The 21,691-nt window shown below is 43.0% G+C and overlaps 1 protein-coding gene across 9 annotated transcripts; it reads left to right on the top strand.

Annotated features, from left to right (window-relative positions):
• The first annotated feature begins 1,275 nt into the window (after positions 1–1,275).
• Positions 1,276–21,414, top strand: CDV3 (CDV3 homolog). Of its 9 annotated transcripts, none has more exons than XM_027061820.2 (6): positions 3,936–4,590; positions 5,379–5,455; positions 14,573–14,718; positions 17,507–17,666; positions 19,036–19,085; positions 19,489–21,414. In XM_027061820.2, exons 1-6 carry the CDS (start codon positions 4,351–4,353, stop codon positions 19,503–19,505), a joined length of 690 nt encoding a protein of 229 aa, XP_026917621.1. In that variant the 5' UTR covers positions 3,936–4,350; the 3' UTR covers positions 19,506–21,414. The 9 variants fall into 9 exon arrangements, with proteins under 9 accessions (XP_026917626.1, XP_026917620.1, XP_026917621.1 ...); XM_027061821.2 differs by having other exon boundaries at positions 19,214–21,414; XM_027061825.2 differs by lacking the exon at positions 3,936–4,590 and adding an exon at positions 1,276–1,300 and having other exon boundaries at positions 19,036–21,414.
• The last annotated feature ends 277 nt before the right edge of the window (positions 21,415–21,691 follow it).

Below are 21,691 nucleotides of genomic sequence, written 5' to 3'. Positions count from 1 at the left end.
AGTCCAACTCCTTTTTGCAAGCCTTGATGGTAAGCGTGTGTGTACATGGAGGGTCATACATGGCAGGCTTTTATGTCTCTCTGGAAACAGGCATCTCTGGCTAGCCATTAGCATCTGGGACTTCATTCCTCTTGCTGTCCATTCACCCTCTGACAAGGGCCTTAATGTCAAGGATGAGCCAAGGAGGGACTTGAGGTTGAGGGAGAAAGTCAAACTCTTTGTTATATGTGACAGAGTATGTGTTCTGAAGCCAACAGAGAACAATTTTAAGGAACACTTTTAGATAGTTCATATTTTGTTTATTCCCCTCTTCATGTGAAAAAATTAGGGACTACTGGAGACCTGTGTGAAATAGGCTCATGCCCGACACCATTCCTACCTTCCAAGGTTTTCACTGGCTATAGTTGTATGTACATATACCTGTGTGTCTGTTTCTGGTAGCTGATTACCATATGGTAAGCTCTGTGAGGGTAGGGCTTATCTCTGACTTACTGGTCTTTAATTCCTATCATAGGGCCCGGCATACAGTAGGTGCTCATTAAAAAAAATGTTTTATATAAATTAATGAGCGAGTGAATGAATGAATGAGGTTAAACAACAAACAAATCATGGAAATACCAAGAAGGCATCAAATACCATACCAAACAAAAGGTCTCTGGACCTTTAAAGGTCAGGAACCAGGCTGCCTGTGGAAGTCAGCAAGGCTCCCCAGGGAAAGTAACCTGAAAACATTTGCTCCCCAACTGGAAAAGGTTGGTGGAACAGCTCAGGCGGTAGCACAGTCTGCCTCACAGATGTGAGAGAGGAAGCCACAAATGAAAAGAAGCCACAAATGAAAAGTTGTTCCCTATTTCCTGGCAAGCTCTTTGGTCAGCATGAGCCACATTCCTTTGAGCTGAGCATGTGTGGAATTTCCAGTCTAGGTAGCAGAATGGAACTTGGAACAAATAGCTCAGCAAAAAAGAAGCCGGGGACAATGGGACCAGACCCAGCTGCCCTTTGCCAACTCTTGAGCTCACAGAATATTGGCTCAGTGGGCCTTGTTGAGGGAGATAAATGATGTCTTTGGGGCTGTACCACTTCAGAGGACTCAGAGAGACATTTCCATGTTCAGACAGCACTAAAATCCTTAGAAGATATGCTAAATATCTAGGAATGGTCTGAGTCCTCACCATGTTCAACTTTCCATCTAGCAAGGACAAATTAAGGTCTGTTTTGCTTTACAGATGGGGAAGGTATAAATACTGGAAGGTAGAGGAGAAGAAACCTTCATCAAGAGAAAGCTGGGGGATACTTCAAGGTGAGGACAGGTGATGATGAGGGGGTGATGGCAGGATTCAGGGCCCTATGTGATCAATCTGGAGGAAGGAGTCAGGGGAAATTTAAGAGGAACTGGTGGGAATATATGCTGTCAGTTTCAGGGCAGAGGATTCAAATAGGAAGGGATCAGCTTCTTGGAGGAGACAGTAACTGCAGACAATAACACAAACACAAAGATACTGGTCTCTCTACTGGCCTGACCTGAATTTCTTACATATGATCCTGTTCTAAGAGCATGTCATGAATCACACTGAAAAATGTAGTGGGGATTTCTGCTGTGTCAACCCTCAACTGAGGTTCCTTCTCTGCATTTTCCCAAGTCATTAATTCCTTCAAGACACTGATATATTGATGGAGACCTAAGAAAGGAGTGACTGAACTCCAGTTACTCATATCTCGATCTTCTTGATTATAATGGAGTTGAAGGCAGGAATGACGAATTACTCAACCTAGAATTAGCTACGTAACCTTAAATATAGCTAAATAGGTGCTTCATAGATGAGGAAAAAAAGAACGAAAGGAAGGAAGGGAAGAAGGGAAAGGAAGAAAAATGTTACAAAGATGTTAAGGGAGATGGAGTGGGAGCAGTACTTAACTTGGCCTGCATCACAGGAAGATAGGTAGTGTCACAGAAGGAAGTTACCTAGGGCCCATTTTTAAGGTGGGGCAGTTAATGTTTGGGGAATAATATGTAAGCTTGCTGTTGATCAAGGCTAGGTACCTGATTTACTTTGTTGACATATTTTGGACTTAGTTCTTTTAACAAGTAGTGGAGGTGGGGGAGGGAGGGAAGACACCTTTAAATGGCGAAACTATAAAGGAAAAGACAAAGATGCAGCTCCATTTACTGGCTGTGCTGTATCTACCCCATGAAGCTACTAACATAGTCTGAGTCATTTCCTCAGTGGCTGTTCGCTCCTCTGTCCTTAGAAGGAGGAAGTGGAAAGTCTAATACATTACGGTAACTTTTTCTTTTTCTAAAATTTTTTAAAAAGTTTATTTATTTTGAGAGAGTGAGAGTTGGGGAGGGGGTGAGAGAGAGAGACAGAGAGAGACAGAGACAGAGAGAGAATCTTAAGCAGGCTCCACACTCAGTGCAGAACCCAACGCAGGGCTCGATCTCATGACCATGAGATCATGACCTGAGCCAAAATCAAGAGTGGGTGGCTCCACCAACTGAGCCATCCAGGCACCCCTAGGCCACCTTTTTCATATGAAAGGATTCCTGGAACACCTGGGTAGCTCAGTAAGTTAAGCCTTGGACTTTTGATTTCAGCCCAGGTCATGATCTCTGGGGTCAAGTCCCGAAACAGGCTCTGAGCTGAGCTTGGAGCCTGCTTAAAATGCTCTCTCTCCCGGGGCGCCTGGGTGTCTCCATCCAACTTTGGCTCAGGTCATGATCTCACGGTTTGTGAGTTTGAGCCCCGCATTGGGCTCTGTGCAGCCTGCTTCGGATTCTGTGCCTCCCTCTCTCTCTCTGTTCCTCCTCCACTCGCACTCTCTCTCTTTCTCAAAAATAAAGATTTTTAAAAATTAAAAAAAAAAAAAAAAGATTCTCTCCCTCTCTCTGCCCATCCCCTGTTCACATTCTCTCTCTCTCTCTGAATAAACTTAAAAAAAAAAAAAGAAAAAAAGGATTCCTTTCATTCTCAAGGCCCACAAAGTACTTAACGTAAGACCAGGTTTGACATGGGTGTTTTATCCGCACCCTATGACACATCATTCTCCTCCTTTTATCAGATATAAAGGCTAAGGATAAATTGCAGCCATCATCTCGACTCAAGTCAGGGCAGGGGGCACTATTTAAATGTATTAAAAAGTCACATATTTCGCATCCAATGCGTGTTAATGCTGGGAAGGGAACAGGTCCTCTTTTCCCACATAGCTAATACCCGCATTTCACAGATCAGAAGCTTGAGGATCAGATTTCCTTAGCTCGATCTTGATGGACGTATCTAGCAGCGGATGGAGTCCAGACAAAAGTCAATCCGTGTCTATCTACCTACTGGCTTATTAAAGATCTTTTCTTACAGAACCTAAACGTCAAGCCCACTATTTTCCTAATAATTATCTCATCACATGAAAATTAAAACTCGTCAGACCAGAAAGAGTGGAAGTATAAAGTAGAGCGGTGGGAGAGGTACCATCTCTCCCACCACTAGTTTAACACAGTACGTTTCCGTTTCGCTAAAAGTTCAACCCACAAGGCCACAGTTCACTAAGGGCGAGCAGACACATGCGTGCACCCTACGCATGCGCTCAGCTGGGACCCACCCGCCCCTTTCACCGGACCTCTTCAGCCAAGTCACCAATTAGCCCTCTAAATGCCCGCCCCCAAGGCTAAACCCTCGGCCAATCGGAAGAAAGGAGCCATCAGGCACATCACTTATGTAGCATACACCCTTCTCTCCCCTTCCCAAGGCCCCGCCCCGTCGGAGGCAGGGATTGTCGCCTAAGTGCTTCGTTCTGGCACCTGATTGGCTCCTTTCCCAGCTCCGCCTCTGTCTCCTCCCACAGCCCTCCCCACCGCAGACCCACAGCGGCGGGCGGAGCTAAGTACGCAGGCGCGGGCACTGCCTCTCTTTTCTAGTGGCCCGCCCTCCCTCCTCCCCCTCCCTCCCCTCCCCACCCCCTCTCCCTTCCTCTCCCAGCCTGCGCGCGCGTGTCTTCCTCCAGCACGCGCCGCCGCAAGCCAGGCACTCTCGCCGGAGCCTCTGGCCTGCGCATTCCTTTTCCCCTCCGGCTGCGGAGCCGACGGGATTCTGCACCGCCGTCGCGGCAGCAGCTGCAGCCCCGGCAGCCTCGAGGGGCGGGAGCACCGCGCGATCCCCCCAGGCGGACCGTACCACCGCCCGCCAGCTCGCGGGGGGAACCGCCCGCCCCGCCACACACGCCTCGGCGACCCCGCCGGGCTGAGGCGTCGCCGCGCCCGGGAGCGTGAGCGCAGAGCCGGCCTCGACCCCGAGCTCGGAGTCCCGCGGGCCGCGCCCGCCGCTGGCCCCACCCATCCGGGCCGTGGAGGCTGCGGCCATGGCCGAGACGGAGGAGCGAAGCCTAGATAACTTCTTCGCCAAGAGGGATAAGAAGAAGAAGAAGGAGCGGAGCAGCCGGGCGGCGAACGCCGCGGGAGCGGCGGGCGGCGCCGGCGGGAGCAGCGGAGCCGCGGGCGCGGCGAGCGGCGGGGCGGGAGCGGGGGCCCGGCCGGGCGACGGCGGGACCGCAGGCGCGGGGGCCGCGGGCCCCGGGGCCGCCACCAAGGCCGTGACTAAGGTGAGGGGCCGGGATGAGGGGCCGGGCCGCGCGCTTGCGCCCATGTGCCCGCCCCCGCCGGCCGCCCGCCCGCCCGGGGAAGCGTCCGGGAGGGGCCGGCCGGAGGGCGGACGGGCGCGGGGGCTGGCCATGTGACGGGGGCTTCCCACGCCAGGCCGGCTCCCCTCTTGCCACAGGACTCTCCCCTCGCCCCCAGCCCGCTCTCGCCCCTCCGCCTTCTGTCGCTGGCTGGGACCGAGACCCGGACAGCGGCACCCTCGAGGAGAAATGGGTCTGGGGCCGAAGTGCCTGGCCTAGAGCAGCATTTATCGGGTGACGTCTACTCTGAGACTCTTGAGTAATTTGGTGTTCCGACTTTAGCCCAGTTGTCTGAGCTGAATTTTCTAACAATCGCATTTGTGGCAGCTCGAACTGGCAGGGCTTGGCCTCTAAGCCTGTAACAGAATAAGTCTCATGACTACATTGAGGTAGACATTTAGTTGTGGGGTTACTATTGACTTTTTCATTCCACTTTTCCTGGTTGCTTTTAAAGTAACCGCTCTCTTGAAGGAACTGGTGGAGGTAAAAGAAATTTGACTGCTTGGGCACGTTTGTCCTCCAGCCTAGTTTGTCCTCCAGTGCTCCCTCCCTCCGATCCCTCCGGCCCCGCGATCAAGTAAGGGCTTTGGCCAGAAAATGAGTCTATACTTTAGGTTCCAGATATTTGATCCCCTTTTCATAGTCTGATATTTGCCTTTGTTGTATTTTAACAAATAGCTTTGCTTGATCCAATGGTGTGTGTTTTACAGGATGAAGATGAGTGGAAAGAATTTGAACAAAAAGAGGTTGATTACAGCGGCCTCAGAGTTCAGGCGATGCAAATAAGGTATGGTCTGCTTACAACTGTGTTTAGATAACCCTTAGGATAGGTGTTGTATGTTTGGTTTTTCTCTAGCCCCAAAGCAGCTAGACACAGTGACCTCATGCTTTAGATACGCTTATTAGGGCTGTAAGGATTGTGTCTTCCTCTCTCTGATGGCGGTCCTTTCTATATGCTGATCAAATCAGCTGCCAGCTCCAAAATCCTGTGAGAGCTTGCCTACTTATTTGAGACAGCTAAAATGAAATGGACTTTGTGGCCTTTAAAATTTTTACTTTTAATATTGGTGGCTTGAACGGCGTGGTTTTCACATCCTGTCCAATAAGCAAGTTCATATATATTTTTGTAGGTGAAGCATACTTAGAAATACGGATTTTAGGTGTTCACACAATGAAACCAGCCTGTGTAATCAACAGCAAGTTCAAGAAACTAAACATTGCTGCTACAGAAGAAACCTAAGTGCTTTTAGTCACTGCCTTCATTCCCAAGAATAACCGCTATCCTAACACTGTAGATAAATTTTCCTGAGGATTTTATAGGAATGGCATTGGATAGTCCAAGCATGTTATTTTTTTAAAGTTTAAGAAAACAGGACTTTTTTAAAAATTGGGTTGGTTGCCTTAAAGTATTTGAAATTAACATATTCAGTCCAATCTATGGTATTTTGTTTTAGATTCATGTAAATAAATGTCATATTTTAATGGGCTCATAAGGTAGAAAAAACAAGTGAATATATGGTTCCCCCATTTTGAGATAAAAACTCTTTAATCTCAGTTTAAAGAAATAAATGAGATCCTAATGAACTGCCTCCAGTTTAAAGTTTGCAATTTGTAGACACCAGTGACCACATGGCACACTGACGGAAGTAATTTTCCTTAACCAGAATACAGCCTTTTGACTTCTCTAAATGGTGACATTTACGGCTTTGAGTAACTGACTCAGAAACCAGGACTCATATTTTTGACATTTGTTGCATTCCTTCCATAGCCAGGCATTATGTCCTAGGTTCTTTCACATTATTTCATGAGCTTAACCAAAGTGAAACCTGACTGATAGTGGGAGACTTTTTAGGAAATGAGGTTTTTCCACTCTTGAAGTTCTTTTGTAGTAATGTTACGTAGACATGATTAGACTACAGTTTTATTCCCAGCCACTTCTTGAATTTGTGTGTTAGATGTCTTTGAAGAGGTGTGGTTTAGAAAATATCCCTGTTTGGGGCACCTGGGTGGCTCCATTGGTTAAGCAACTAACTAACTCGATTTCGGCTCAGGTCATGATCTCAGGGTTGGTTTGTGAGATTGAGCCCCTTCGAGAACCCTGCTTGGGATTCTCTCTCTCTTTCTCTGCCACTCCCCATGTGTGCGCTCCCTCACTCTCTCTAAATAAACTTTGTTTTTTTTAAGAAGAGAGAATATCCCTCTTTTCCCCAGGGCTTGCCCTGTAAAAATGAAGAGGAGGTATTGTGAAGTTCTTAATCACTGGGGGGTTGTAGAACTGCCTGCGTATGTCGTTCCTGTTTGGCTGTAGAATAAGGCTCTAGGTCTGCCTTGCTTGACCACAGGCCTTTGACTGCACGTTCTGTAGATTTGAATGGACAGGAAGGATGACAGTAAGTGAACTTACTGAGCAAGAGTAGCGCTTTCTGAGGGAGAAAGGTTTCAAATTCACTGAATGCAAGAAACTGATTTTGTTTTATTATGGAGGATATTACCTGTTTTTCTGTCATTGACTCTAAATTCCGTACCCATATTCAGAGTTATTTTTGGCTACTTCAGAGGTGATGAAATAGTTCTTAAGTCATTTCTTTCACCTTTGCTAGGGGCACAGGTAAATCTCAGCTAGGCTAGTATGAGTGTTTAAGTTCTGCTTGACCTGAAGCAGGCCAGCTTTTATGTTGTTTTTCCATTATTCTTAGCATGTAGTCATTTCTCCTAAGTGGTCCTCCACAGGTCTTCCCCTAACCTGCTAACATTGAAAAACCTACCTTCAGGAAGCTGTTTTTGTGGATCCTCCCGTCCTTGTGGAATCTAAAGTCTATATTTCCATTCTCTTCATAAATCATTCAATAAAGAGGAATCTAACAGCCTTCAGGAAAAACTTGAGTGTGAGAAGTCCTGTCATCTGAGGCTTAATAATAATGACTAATATTTTCACTTTATATATTGAAAAACCTTGTAAACTTTGTATTAAATGTTCTTGACACTGAAACTCAATTGGGTTGGGGTCCCCAGGGAAAGACAGTTTGGTTCATAGGAATGGAAGTAGGTTACTCAGTTAAGTGGGGTGGATATGATAATGTCTCAAAAACATGGGCTTTGGAGATAGACAAACTCAGGTTTGCATTTTAGCCTGCCGCTTATGTGTGACCTTGGGCAAGCTGGTTGGTTGTTGAATGTTGGTTGTGATCTACAAAATTGAGACATGCTAGGATTGTTGTGAGGATTTTTGAGCAGGGTATTTGTAAAATACCCACTTGGTGACATTAATCATCTCTGTTCAGTAGGTAAATTAGGATGATTCAGTGTTGAGAATTTATGTTATTTAACCAAGAGGTACCTGGTTTATAATACCAAGATTTGAGGGAAAGGGTAGTGGAGATGCATAAGATTATCATGTCTGATAGACTTTGGTGAGTCAGTTCACAGTGGACTTAATAGGAGAAAATTACATATTCGGGTTGGCATTAACCATACAAACAAAAATCCCTCTCTCAAGAGCCTTAAACACTGCTGTCGACTTCCAGTTATTGTCTTCTGTAGCTTGGTCTTACTTTTTAGGCAGAAACCCTTAGAAGGGGGCAGAGAAATGAGATATCTTTTCTCTGAGAAGTTGGGGTGGGTGGTTCTTTATGCCTTTAATCTGTTACCTTTTTCTGTCTGAGAGGCAGCCTTGCCATCTCAGAATGAGATAAGGCAATATGAAACTTTGGAAATTGACGTAAAGTATCTTGAGGGGGCACCTGGGTGGCTCAGTCAGTTAAGCATCTGACTTTCAGCTCAGGTCATGATCTCACAGTTTGTGATTTCGAGCCCTGCGTCGGGCTCTGTGATGACAGCTTGGAGCCTGCTTTGGATTCTGTGTCTCCCTCTCTTCTCCACCCCTGCTTGTGCTGTGTCTCTCAAAAATGAATAAACGTTAAAAAAAATTTTAAGTAACTTGAAATTTTCAGACTTATATATTTTTTCATCTAGCTTTTTGCTTTGAAACATTAGAAACCTCAGAAAAGTTGCAAGAATAGTAAAATAAGTGCCCATTTATTTTTTGCTTAGATCTACTGATCATTTTTGCCTTACTTGCTTTATCTTCAGTCCGCTGCAGGTATGGCATATCACCTTAAAGTTCTTGACACTACTCCTCAGGTAGGTTAGCCTTCATGGACCTTTATTGAAGATAAGTGTGCATTTGAGAGAGACAATTTTTGAGGGGCACCTGGCTGGCTCAGTTGGTGGAGCATACGACTCTTGATCTCATAAGTTCAAGCCCCATGTTGGGTATCAAGACTACTTAAAATCTTTTTTAAAAAGAAATTTTCAGTAGTAACAAACATGTCATACTAACATCCTGTCTCACATTTACCAACTAGCTCAAGATTTAATTACCAAGAGTATTATAAGAGCTTGGAGCGCCTGGGTGGCTCAGTCGGTTGAGCATCCGACTTCGGCTCAGGTTATGATCTCACGGTCTGTGAGTTTGAGCCCCACGTCGGGCTCTGTGCTGACTGCTCAGAGCCTGGATCCTGCTTTGGCTTCTGTGTCTCCCTCTCTCTCTGCCCCTCCCCCACTCGTGCTCGCGCTCTCTCTCTCTCTCTCTCTCTCTCAAAAATAAACATTAAAAAAATTTTTTTAAGTATTATAAGAGCTTGCGTCAAATTTTGTGTCTAAGTTAATAGATGTATTCAAGGTCATCATTGTTTGTAGACAAGTTCTTTGGAGGGGTGCCATTGGGACGGTGATAAAAAAAAAGGGACCTAATACTGGAGCTTAGATTGTTGGTTGATGGTAGGACCTGTGGCCTCTCCTCTCTTTAAAATGGATTTTTGGGAGAAAGAAGGATTTCATTTAATATTTGAAGTAAATGTTGAGCATTTGTCATCTTTAAATAAAGAATTGAGCTCTTGGAGCCCAGTGGGTGTTTTTAGGAACCTTCTTAAGAGATGTAGACCTTTAAACCCATTAAGTAGAGCTGATTAAGTTGTTCTTTCAAGAAATCATTCCTGCATCCAAGCTGGATTCAATTGTAGCAAATACTAGTGTGACTGAAGTGTGCCAGACGTCAGGGTTGTAGAAATAAAGTCCTGCTCAGCAGCACTTTCAACAATAGCCAAATTATGGAAAGAGCCTAAATATCCATCAACTGATGAATGGATAAAGAAGTTGTGGTTTATATATATAAAATGGAATACTACTTGGCAATGAGAAAGAATGAAGTATGGCCTTTTGTAGCAACATGGATGGAACTGGAGAGTGTTATGCTAAGTGAAATAAGTCATACAGAGAAAGACAGATACCATATGTTTTCATTCTTATGTGGATCCTGAGAAACTTGACAGAATACCATGGGGGAGGGGAGAGGGGGGAGTTAGAGAGGCAGGGAGGCAAACCATAAGAGACTTTTAAAGACTGAGAATAAACAGGGTTGATGGGGGGTGGGGGGGAGGAAGTGGGTGATGGGCATTGAGGAGGGCACCTGTTGGGATGAGCACTGGGTGTTGCATGGAAACCAATTTGACAATAAATTTCATATTAAAAAAACAATAATAAAAAAGAAATAAGTCCTGCTCTACTAAACACCAGTAGATCATTTCAGTGATGTGCAGGGTGCTGTGGAACACAGGAGAGAGACGCTTGGTCTGCCGTGAAGAGGTTGAGAAAGTCTTTGGAGGAGGTGCAGTGCCATTTTAGGCTGCCGGCATAGCTCATCAGGCATGTCCCGTCATTTTGCCATTGTCTAACAGTGGTTCGATAATAGGGTCAAACCAATGGAGGTACCTACCATTCTCATAGAAGCACAGCTACTAAAATCCTAGCGTTGGGATGCATAAATTCTCATGTAATGTCCCTTGAGATAAAGAGGTAAGAATGTTCCATTTTTATTAATAAACTGCTGCAGGATGTATAATCCTGATCAACCTTCCTGAAAGTGAATTTCTCAACATAGAGAAAATTTCTGTGTCATATATTAGAGCTCTAAAGAGGATAAAATGAAAGAGGCAACATGAAAGAATATGGGCTCTGGAGACCCAGGGATTGGCTCCCCTACTTTGTAGCTCTGGGGGAGGGACTTAATGTCCAAGTGTCAGTTTCCTCCCGTGTCAGTGAGCCTCCTGCCTGCTTTGGTGGTATTGTGAGGTTTAACTTTGCAAGGTGGTAGGACACTTCCCGGCCTCCTAGATGCTCTGTAAATATTCCCTTTGCTAGCATCATCATTCCGCCTTACGACCAACAGTGCCTTATGGACTTTTGCATATTTAAGACTGTATACTTTAAGTTGTGATAATATACTTACAAGTAGCAGAGAGTAGTGTTTGGAAATGTGAATTTTAGCTGATGAGAAGCTATGTATATTTTATTTGGGTCAAACACAATTTTAGCCTATTGACTTCTGTGGGAATAATTCTTTGCAACATTTGTCTTACTACAGTATTTAGAGATTTGACATTTCCTGGAGTGTGTAAATGCAGAAAAGTAATCAGATATTTAAATCATTTCTACCGTGCCCTTAGTACTATGGCATTTTGGCAAGGCTGTTAGCATCTCTGGGCCTTAGTTCCCTTTGTTGGATGAAGGTTCCTGACTAGACAGTTTCCAATGTTTCATTTAACTAATACTTCAGAATGTTAAGAAACCAAAATATTAAGTTGTCTTGTGTTTATTATTACAGATATACAATTCTTTGAATTAAACAAATCACTCTTATTTCTTAGGAATAGTTTATAATTTAACGGGATTTTTAGATTAGTGATTCAGTTCTTCACTTGTCTCTGAGGGTGAACAGGTAATAAACACTAGATAGTAAAGGAACCTTCTTTTACAGTGGACCCTCAGTATTCTGTCAGACCAAATTGGGGGTTTTATTTAATGTTTTATTGTGAATTACAAAAACTATACATTAAGGACATTTGAAAAGTATAACAGCATAAAGAAATGTATTAGAATTATCCATAATCCATTCGGCTCAGGGATTATCAGTGTTAGAATTTTTTGGTTTTTAGTTAATTGTTTACTACAAGCTGATAATTCTGGGGTTTAGATGTATTAATCACCAAATATAAAAGCAGTTTAAAGAAAAGTCTGTCTTAAGAGTCCGGTATATGTATTTGAAAAATAGTGATTCAGCATATTTTGCTGAGTTAACTGTTTCAAAATGTAGATGACCAACTGAAATGAAAGCTAACATACCTTGGGGTATATATGACAATACAAGTGCCATGAATGTTCTTAAATCTTTGTGGGGATCTTCTTGTCTAGCCTGGATTGGGATGCTGCAACATTACTAACAAGTCTGATGTAACTAGGTATATAACACGTATGTTTTTAACTCATGAACCAGTATTAAAGTGTAACTGCGTTGCTGTGGGTTCAGAAGTGAATTTTAAAAAATGGGGGGTGGTGGACAGTACTAATGATTGGATACCACTGTTAGACTCCTAGATAAGTTAGGACCTTACTGTCCTTACCTGGTCATTCATTCCACATATAAACTTTAGAAAACAAGGTTATAGTGTTTGGTTTCTATTTTTAAAAATCCATTTAAGGGGTGCCTGGGTGGCTCGGTTGGTTAAGTCTCCAACCCTTGATTTTGGCTCAAGTCATCATCTCACGTCAGAGCCCTATATCAGGCTCTGCACTGACCGTGTGGACCCTGCTTGGGATTCTGTCTCTCCGCCCCTCCGGCGCACGCTTGTGCGTGCACGCACTCTCTCTCTCTCTCCCTCTCTCAATAAATAAATAAGCTTAAGTCCATTTAAAAAGAACATTTTTTTTTCCAAAAAAAAAAAAAAACATGTTCATGTTGTGGATTTTAGAAATTTTGAGTTTTGTTCCATCTTGTTTCTTAATAAGGCGGTGGCATCTGTGCTGCTTGTTTGAAAGCTCAAATGAATATTAAAAAGCAGGTAATAGTAAACACTTAACTGCTTAGTATATGCCAGGCACTGTTCTCAGTTCTTTGTGTCTGTTAACTCACTTAATCTTACTGTTCTCCCCATTTTACATTTGTGGAAACTGAGGCATACAAAAGTTAAGTGCTATACTCAGTCTCCTGGCTAGTAAGTGGCAGAACCAGGCAGTCTGGCTTTAGAATCTGCTCATAATTACGTGCTGCATGAACAAAAATAAAATCACGCTTTCTAGTACCCAGCTACTTCTTTAAATATTACAAAAAAAAAAAAATTATTCAGGGGTCCCTGGGTGGCTCAGTCAGTTTGGCATCTAACCCTTGATTTCAGCTCAGATCATGATCTCAGGGTTCATGAGATGGAGTCCCACATCAGGCTCCAAGCTGACAGTGCTGGGCCTGCTTGGGATTCTTTCCCTTTTTCTCTGCCCCTCTGCTGCACACACACTCTCTCAAAATAAAAAATAAAAATAAATAAATTTAAAATCATTTTTAAAATAACTTCCTATTTAATATTAGGTATATAGATTTTGTTTTAGTAAGTCCTTGGTTTAATTGACATTGAATTGAATATTACTGTCATGTTAGTATAGGCCTAACATTTTAAACAGCAGCACTGGATTCTATTATATATTAACAGAAAGGGAAACTGAAAGGTGGCTTGGCCATATTCTCTATTCTTTTTTCCTCTTAAACTATAGTCTCAAGTAAAATTGTGCTACAGATGCAGATTGAAGATGCATCTGTCCCCTCACCCCTTCCTGATTGCCACCCTAGACCTCTAAATTTGGTGGACATTGTCTTTGAAATTATTTGTGTGTGTGTCTTTAAAGGAGACCATTAGTTATTCAAGAAGGTTGTCTTATAGCCAGGACTTCCCTTGAAATGGAAGGAAAGCACACTTAGATGTCCTTTTGCAGAAGCCAAGAGAGGCCATGATGATCCCAAGGTCACATGGTAGGGTGGGAGTCGTCTGTACATTGTTACAGCCATGATCACTGATGAGATATCAAAGGGAGACATGTCTTAAACGTGGAAGGCCAGGGACAGCTTTAGGCAACATCCTGTTTTTTCAGTAGGAGAGAAGAGGGAGGTTGATAGGCTGAAGTTCTAGGAAAAACCACCATTGTCATAGAACGAGATTCATGGAAGGGTTGGTAGTCTGCCAGAGGTGGCATCAGCAAGGACAAATAGCTGCAGAAAGGAAGTTAGATTTGACAGTTAACTCACTGATTTCTGACTCCAGCCAAAAAAGAATAAAGAAATAAGAAATTGGCATTAAAACCACTGCAGACAGTCTTAGGATGGTGTGTTACCATGATGTATGTGTCACATTTATAATCACTAGTAAAGCCGAAGACTGAGTTTTTGTATTCTCTTCTTTTTTAAACAGGTGACAGACATATCTGGTGATCGGGACCAGTTCTAGATATATTCCCTGTGTCACACAGTAGAGACTGGCACTAAAAAGTCTTGTAGCAGTGATGTAAATTCTGAACGCAGATTTGTTTTCTCTATTGGAATGTGAATTCTAATTTTGAGAGTTTTTTGTGATATGTACTAAACAATTAGCCAATGACACACAACTTCCAAAAATCATTTCATCCCTGAAAATAATGCTTACCATCAGTGCTAAACAAGTGGGGGATTGGGGCTCTGAAGAGGTTAAGAGACTTTTCAAGGGTCACACAGAGATCAGCATTGATAGAACTAAGGGTTTGGATTGACACTTTACCTGGTGGTTTTATAATTGAATTTCCTGGGGCACCTGGGTGGCTCAGTCGGTTGAGCGACTGACTTCAGCTCAGGTCATGATCTCACGGTTTGTGAGTTCGAGCCCCGCGTCGGGCTCTGTGCTGACCGCTCAGAGCCTGGAGCCTGCTTTGGCTTCTGTGTCTCCCTCTCTTTCTGCCCCTCCCCGACTCATGCTCTGTCTCTCTCTGTCTCAGAAATAAAACATTTTAAAAAAAATTTATAATTGAATTTCCTCATTTGCTTTTCCAATAGTGAAAAAGAAGAAGAAGATAATGAAAAAAGAGAAGATCCAGGTGACAATTGGGAAGAAGGTGGAGGTGGTGGTGGTGGTGTCGAAAAATCTTCCGGCCCCTGGAATAAAACCGCTCCGGTACAGGCACCTCCTGCTGCAGTAATTGGTAATCTTAATGTTTTATTTTCATGAAGACGTCTAGGTATGGTTTTACATATGGTTAGCTTTCAACTGAATGAATGCTGTGGTAGAATGAGAGGGGTTCCTTTCTGTTCTCGGGGGAGAGGTTTGTATATGTCTGTTTAAAGATTTTTATATCCTTAGGAAAGGAATTTGGAAGTTAAGATATGTGCTTTTCTGTAGGCTTCTTACATTTATATGTAAACTAACTTGCCAAATTTAAAGATTTAAGTCATTTGTTTTACTTTTTGACAGTTGGCTAATGGATAATTGAGTACCTGTGTTTCCACCTGTGTTTCTTTTTTTCTCCCCATTTTACTGTCTTGAAGCATGAATTCTCACAAGGGCAGATTTTATCACTCGTTTTTTATACAGAATAATACAAAGAATAACAAATCTTAACTGCCCAGAGATCACAGATAACTACTGTGTGTCAACATTTTTGTATCCTTTTAGTACTTTACTGTGTTATGTTTTTCCATTCAACTTTGTGTTTATTTTTGAGGGCATGTGAGGGAGGGTCAGAAAGGGGGGAGGGGAGGGGAGGGACAGTTTCCAAAGCAGGTTCTGTGCTAACAGCAGAGCTCTTAACATGTTTTACTGCACCTGTCACTGATCCCTGATGACCTCAGCATTGCTAAACTCCATTTCCCAGTCTCTGTCCTCATTCGATGTTCCCCATCCTCAACATTTGCTGTAGCTCATCACCCCTTTGAAACACACTCTTCTATTGACTTCCAGGACACCATGGTCTCCTTGCTTCCTCAGTGGTTGGCTCTCAGACTCCTTGGCTGGGGTCTCTTCTTCCTCCCTGCCTCTAAGTGATACTCATCCCCAGCGCTCAGCCCTTGCCACTCTCTTCTCTGTGGCCTTACTCCCCTGGCAATCTCCACATGCCAGTGACTCCAGAATTCACATCCACTCAGATCTCCCCTGACCTCCAAACACGTAGATCTTAACCATGTACCCAGCACCTCAATATTCACATATCCAAAACTGAACCCTTCACATAGAGTTGACCCCGAAACAACATTATATGAATTACTGCAGTAACCTATTAAGTGGGCGGCCTGCTTCCCTACGTACACTGTTCCCAACGCAGCCAGTGGCCAGTGTAGTGATCATTTCAAATGTGACCTGAAAGTGTCTCAGATGTTGACAAGCCTCCATTGGTGTCCCCTCTAATCAGAATAGAAGCTGAAGTTCTCAGACTTGCAGCACCTTAGATGCCTGTCTTGGGATCTCTTTTTCTGATTTTGTCTTTTAGTCAGGTCCTTGCTCACTCTGCTCCTTGGACATACCAGGCACATTGCTGCTGCAGGCCCTTGTGCATATGTTTTCAGCCTGAATTCTCTCCTTTATATTGGGAGTCTCTAAGTAAGCTTTTTCTGTAAAGAGCCAGATAGTAGGTAATTTAGGTTTTGAGGGCCATACAGAAGACTATTTTAATTACTCAGCTCTGCTGTTACAGCACAAAAGCAGCCATAGACCATACGTACACCCATTGAGTGTAGCTGTGTTCCAGTAAAACGTTTATAAGATCAGTGTCAGACCTGATTTGGCTTGTTTACCCACTCAATATGTTGGCCTCCTTTCAGGCCTTGTTCACTTTTCACTCGTCACTGAGTCCCTACCCATCATGTGTTCCCTGGACAGACCCTTCCCCTACCTTAATTTTTGGTATGGCACCAATTTTTACATAGTTGATTTCCTTACTCTGGGATAACACTGTCCAATAGTACTTTTTGCAGTGATGGAATAGCACTGTTCACTATAGTAGCCACTAGCCATATGCGGCTATTGAGTCCTTAAAATGCGACTGATACAACCAAGGAACTGGATTTTTAAGTCTTTCATTTTAAATAGCTGCATGTGGCTAGTTGCCAAGAATATACAGTTCACGAAGGCCGGTCCTTAACGTTTGTATGCCCACTATGAACAGTACCTGACACATAGCAGGTGCTTAGTAACTAATGAATGCGTGTTATATTATAGCTTTCCCACGCTTAATTAAAAGCCATATGAGACAATAACCCTTTATGCATTATGCATTATGTTGCAGCTAATAAATGATGTAGGCTTTTCTTTGAAAGGAAGTTTTTGATAAATGGAACAGCATGTAAAATACTGAATCCATGTTGAGAATGGGGAGAAAAAATGATAACATAGCAAAAAGCCAGAAGGCTCTGTCCCCAAAATGTTAGCCATCATGGAAGACTTTGGGCTGTTCAGCGGTTTAGTTTTTTCCTGCTTTTCCTGTGTTTTATAAAACAAGATCCATTGATGATATGACAATGAAATTAAGGGTATCGAGTATATTTTTTTACTAGTCTTTTAGAATTAAAAATATATACACAAGCATTTTAGTAAATTCTTTATACTGGCATCTTATTTAACCCATCAACCAGGTAAAGAGGTGATTATCCACATTGCCGATATATATACTGAGGGCTGACATGGTCATACTCTGAAAGGCAGTCCCTCCTGGGCCTGCCTCCCAGGTCCAGCAGATTTCTTTCCCACTTCCAGTAAGTTGAAGTCTAGAAAGAACTCATTTACATAGGTAATTAAAATTGTACATGGGAGAAAAATTAGACTACCCTAGAAAAATAAGAGTATTTTCGCTTTCAGACTCTCAGGTAACTTTCTGTTTTCCAGAGACTGTCATGTAGGTATTGTTTTTTCTGTAATTATCAAACGATTGGGAATGTGAGAATAGCTTATTAAAATGCCAGGCGTTTGAATGGTTTCTCTAAACTGTTATGAAATGTCAGTTACAGAAACCCCAGAACCAGCAATGACTAGCGGTGTGTATAGGCCCCCTGGAGCCAGGTTAACCACAACAAGGAAAACACCACAAGGCCCACCAGAAATCTACAGTGACACACAGTTCCCGTCCCTGCAGTCCACTGCCAAGCATGTAGAAAGCCGGAAGTAAGTACTCCAGCTCTCGCCTTTTTATCTTGGCGTGCTCTGTCCCTTGGCCAGGGAGTGGGATGTAGGAGATGGGAGAACCCACCTGGGCTGGGGGAGGGGGGTCGTTCTCTTGTAGGTAAAGCCCAGGCCACAGCTGACAGGCAGCTGAGAATTAGGGTAGGACTTACATGCCTTAGGGCTGGAAAGGGGGAGGGCTGGAGGGGGCTGTGGGGAAAGAGTGCCAAGAGACCAGGTCTCTTTATCCTTGGTTTATATGTTGTTCTGTAGCTATGACAAGTCATGCCTAGTTTAGAATTCTTTCTAACATGGAAACTAGAAATGTAAGAGCAGTATTTTCATTGTATTCCCAGTTGATGTGAATAGATGAAAGATGTTGGCATTTATAAATCTAATATTAAAATAATCTTATTTCAGCAGGTACTTAAAATGAATGCTACCTGGAGTTAAATGACCACATTTGGCACATCCACACCTTTTTTAGGGACATGAATTTTTTAAAGTAAATAAAACGGGAAGAAATGTAAAAGACATTAGATGGAAATACTGTGGGGGGGGGGGGGCGGGGAATAGCTTTTTTAAAGTAAATCCAAGCCTTTTTTGCCTCTGAGAGCCTAATTTAAGCTTCCACTTTATCTGACCCACTCCCATAAGGAAGAAGTGAGGAGAAATCATTGAATGATGAGTAGAACTTTACTTGAATAAGAAAACCATTGCCCTTATGCATAAAGAAAGAGAGGTATTATTTATTGTTTGCTAAAAATAAAAGTGACTCTTAGAAGGAATCACCGTGTCATTAGATAGCCTTTTGACTTTCCAGTTGTCTTCAAGTTGGTCCCGAAATAGATTTGCCACCACAGAAAACAACACCATAGAGCCTCAGTACTCATGTTTTCTGTTCCTTTGAAGCCTAGAAAATGATTTGATGATGATTTTATGTGCAACTTTCCCCTGTCAAAAGCAGAGCATTCCTAAGTCAGAATGGCGTAAAGCAGAGAGGATCCCTCACTTTCTGAAAGTTTGCACTACACTTCACTTTTAGAGGAAGACCTATGTTAGTGCGCGTTTTTGCTACCTGAAAGAAATCTGGAGAGATGTTCACTGTTACGGGAAAAGGCTGTTGCCATCCTAATGTACGTCTTCTGTAAAAGCAAGTGGTGTAACAGGAACTTTCAGGAAGCAGGGGATACCTGTGCCAGTTTCCCTTCCTATTCCTCCCTCAGGATACTTCTAAGGGGTGACTTGTTTTTTGGGGGGTTTTTTTGTTTTGTTTTTGTTTTGATTGGTTGGTTTTTTTAATTTGAGGAAGAGTTTACACAACAACCCAGCGAAAAAGAAATATTTACTGATTACATTTCTTTTCCCTTAGGGATAAAGAAATGGAGAAGAGCTTTGAAGTAGTAAGACACAAAACTAGAGGTAGGGATGAGGTTTCAAAAAACCAGGCCCTTAAACTTCAGCTAGACAACCAGTATGCTGTGCTTGAAAATCAGAAAAGCAGCCACACACAGTACAATTAAGGAATGGTCTTTGCTAACCCTTCTAAGGTAACTAGACCACAGCTAACCACCAGGAACAGCCATTCATCATCTGATCTCTGCTGGACCCGCGGCCGATGCAGACCACTCGATATAAGTGACCGTCCCTATTGCACTATGGAAGCATAAGTGTCACACTGCTCTTTGTGTTGTATTGGATGTAGGGGGAGTCTCATTGTTCTATAAATGTGTGAACTAGATTCAGCAGTGTTCTTTCATTATTACTCTGCAAGTACAAAAACAAACTGCAGCCAGTGGTCATTTCAAAATCTTTTTATGTTCAGATACTGAGCCTTCGTAAGGGCTGACTACCTCAGGTTTGCTGCACTCGTCGCGGACTTCTTGTGGATCACAACTTCTGGACACGAAGGTTACAGCTAGTAAGTGTCGGTGTGAAGCTTGAAACCAGCTCTCCTGGATTCCTATCAAATCCTGCAGAAAGTCAGCCATCTCGGTTCTGATCTGCTGTAAAAGATGAAGATTTAAGTGACCTTAATTAACCTGTCCTGTGCCCCACCCTTAAGGAATACTCTGTAGTGGGCTGTGTTAGACTTCCTGGAACGTGCCGCTCTCAAAAGAACTCCTGTGTTCAGATAATCTGTGTAGTAGGGCTGTGATTTTATAGTTTAAACTTTGAGTTGTATCCTGGGGTAACCATAAGTTAAATTCAACCAAACTTGGGTCCACCCAGTGGGAAAGGGGGTGGGGGGGGGAGTGATCTTTCTTCTTTTAGTGATTTCTTATTATTTGGGTAGTGCTTTTTCTGTGTTCCACATTAAGGCCTTTTTTTTTTTTTTTTTTGGAATAAGTTCTTTGACAGAGCATATTGCTTGGTTGAATAAGTAACCTGAAATAAGCGTTAGGATTGTGAAACGTCTCGTGAAATTTGCCAATCCCTAGAGTGGAACCAAATAGCCTTTGGTGTAAAGGGCAGTGGATGCAGGGGGCTTTCCTTCAGGTGCTGCTAAAGCCTCCTCTGATCAGGTCTAAACTGTACAGTAAACTGCAGTAGAAAGAGTAAGGGCTCTGCTCAGGCCACGTGATCCACTGACCTGTCCTTATAAATCCAGAGCAACGTGAGCAGAACCTTCACCTAAAACCCACTTGGGTTTTCACGGATCTTGCGTGATCTTTGACAAGATTTCCAGATACACTTGTGCCCAGATTGTTAAGGTATTGGACCTTCCGTAGATGCAATGACTGTGCCAGCTTAGCTCTGTTCTCAACCTTTTGGTATGTCTGTGTTCATTTGAAGAGTCAGGGGCGAGAGGGACAGGTGATGTAGCACTTCTGTTTTTAATAATTACAGCTTAAACTATCCAGTAATTTTTAGTCCTTAAAGGGACTTCAGGAAGCTCCCCAGGATTACTGAGAAGTCTTTCCATCTAATGAGATAGTCTGGTAATTTACTAGTTTTGTATCTTTGGTTCAGTAGAAATACTTCAAAGTGGTATGTGACTGCTTGATGCAGAGTCTGGGTTTCTCTATAATAAATCCCTTTGCCAAATGCAGGAGTTGCAGACTTGCTACTGGCAAGAGTGAAGCAAACGAGCGAGTAGAGCGAGTAGAACTATTCCTGTGTGGGGGCATCTCCTATGGGAGTTTAGTCTGATGAAAGTGTCAGTGCAGGAATCAGCTCCTGGGAGTTGACAGTATCTCCTGACAGGACCTGCCCACCACACCTGGGCCCTAACGGTGTTGTTGGAGGCGGCAGGCAGGATGCCTGGCCTCCGGTGTATTGGGGCGAGTAGCTGAGCCAGCCAAGGAGAGGTTGGATGATTAAGCAAGAAACAAGGGATTCTTGGTTAAACTGAAGACTTCGTTTGGGAACCAAAAATGTTAACAAATAGTCTCTTGGACCTTGAGCCACATATTTCCCCTGAAAAGTATGCATTTTTTTTCCAGCAAAATTTTGTTGGGGGTTACGTTATTGAGGAATGAACTGAGATGAATATGCACAACTTTTATTTAATGGCATACTACGCTAGAAATCTGAAGACCTGCGGGAGATACAAAGTTCCAACTCTTGATATAACTTTTTAAAAGATTGTGAAATTATAAAAATGCACATGAATCAAGTTTTAATATACTGTATGATGGGTGGGTGAGGCTGTCCATTGTACCATTTCTTTCTTTGAATTCTCAGGCATGGTTTGGCAGTGCAAGAACTCTGTAACATTAACAAATTCAATAAAAAGTAAATATATGGATTCTGGAGTCTGATAGTCTTTATTCCTTTTCCCCCACCTCCCTCATAGTTTTTATTCTTAATCTTTAACCTAGTCTCTGTTTTTGAAAATGGCGAATTGATGTCATGCCTCCGTTGCTGTGGGAGGATGATAATCTCATCTCGGGTAAAACTCCCATTTGATAAATGCAGAGTACTCTGAATGTTAAAAAGACATCTGGAATGGAAGCGGTGGATACTCTTCACCAAAGTTAAAGTGTTGAAATGTACCTTTTTTGTTACTATATTACATTTTGTTG

Source organism: Acinonyx jubatus, chromosome C2 (genome assembly GCF_027475565.1).
Source record: "Acinonyx jubatus isolate Ajub_Pintada_27869175 chromosome C2, VMU_Ajub_asm_v1.0, whole genome shotgun sequence".
Taxonomy (NCBI): domain Eukaryota; kingdom Metazoa; phylum Chordata; class Mammalia; order Carnivora; family Felidae; genus Acinonyx; species Acinonyx jubatus.
Note: the sequence above shows the minus strand (reverse complement) of the source record. Positions and strands in the feature narration are given on the sequence as shown.

Bases quoted from the DNA above. Each gene is read 5' to 3' on its own strand.
- CDV3 (XM_027061818.2), top strand. From the start codon at position 4,351: ATGGCCGAGACGGAGGAGCGAAGCCTAGATAACTTCTTCGCCAAGAGG. The intron at 5,456-14,572 runs GTATGGTCTGCT...CTTTTCCAATAG, and splicing joins GTTCAGGCGATGCAAATAAG to TGAAAAAGAAGAAGAAGATA. The intron at 17,667-19,035 runs GTAAGTACTCCA...CTTTTCCCTTAG, and splicing joins AAGCATGTAGAAAGCCGGAA to GGATAAAGAAATGGAGAAGA.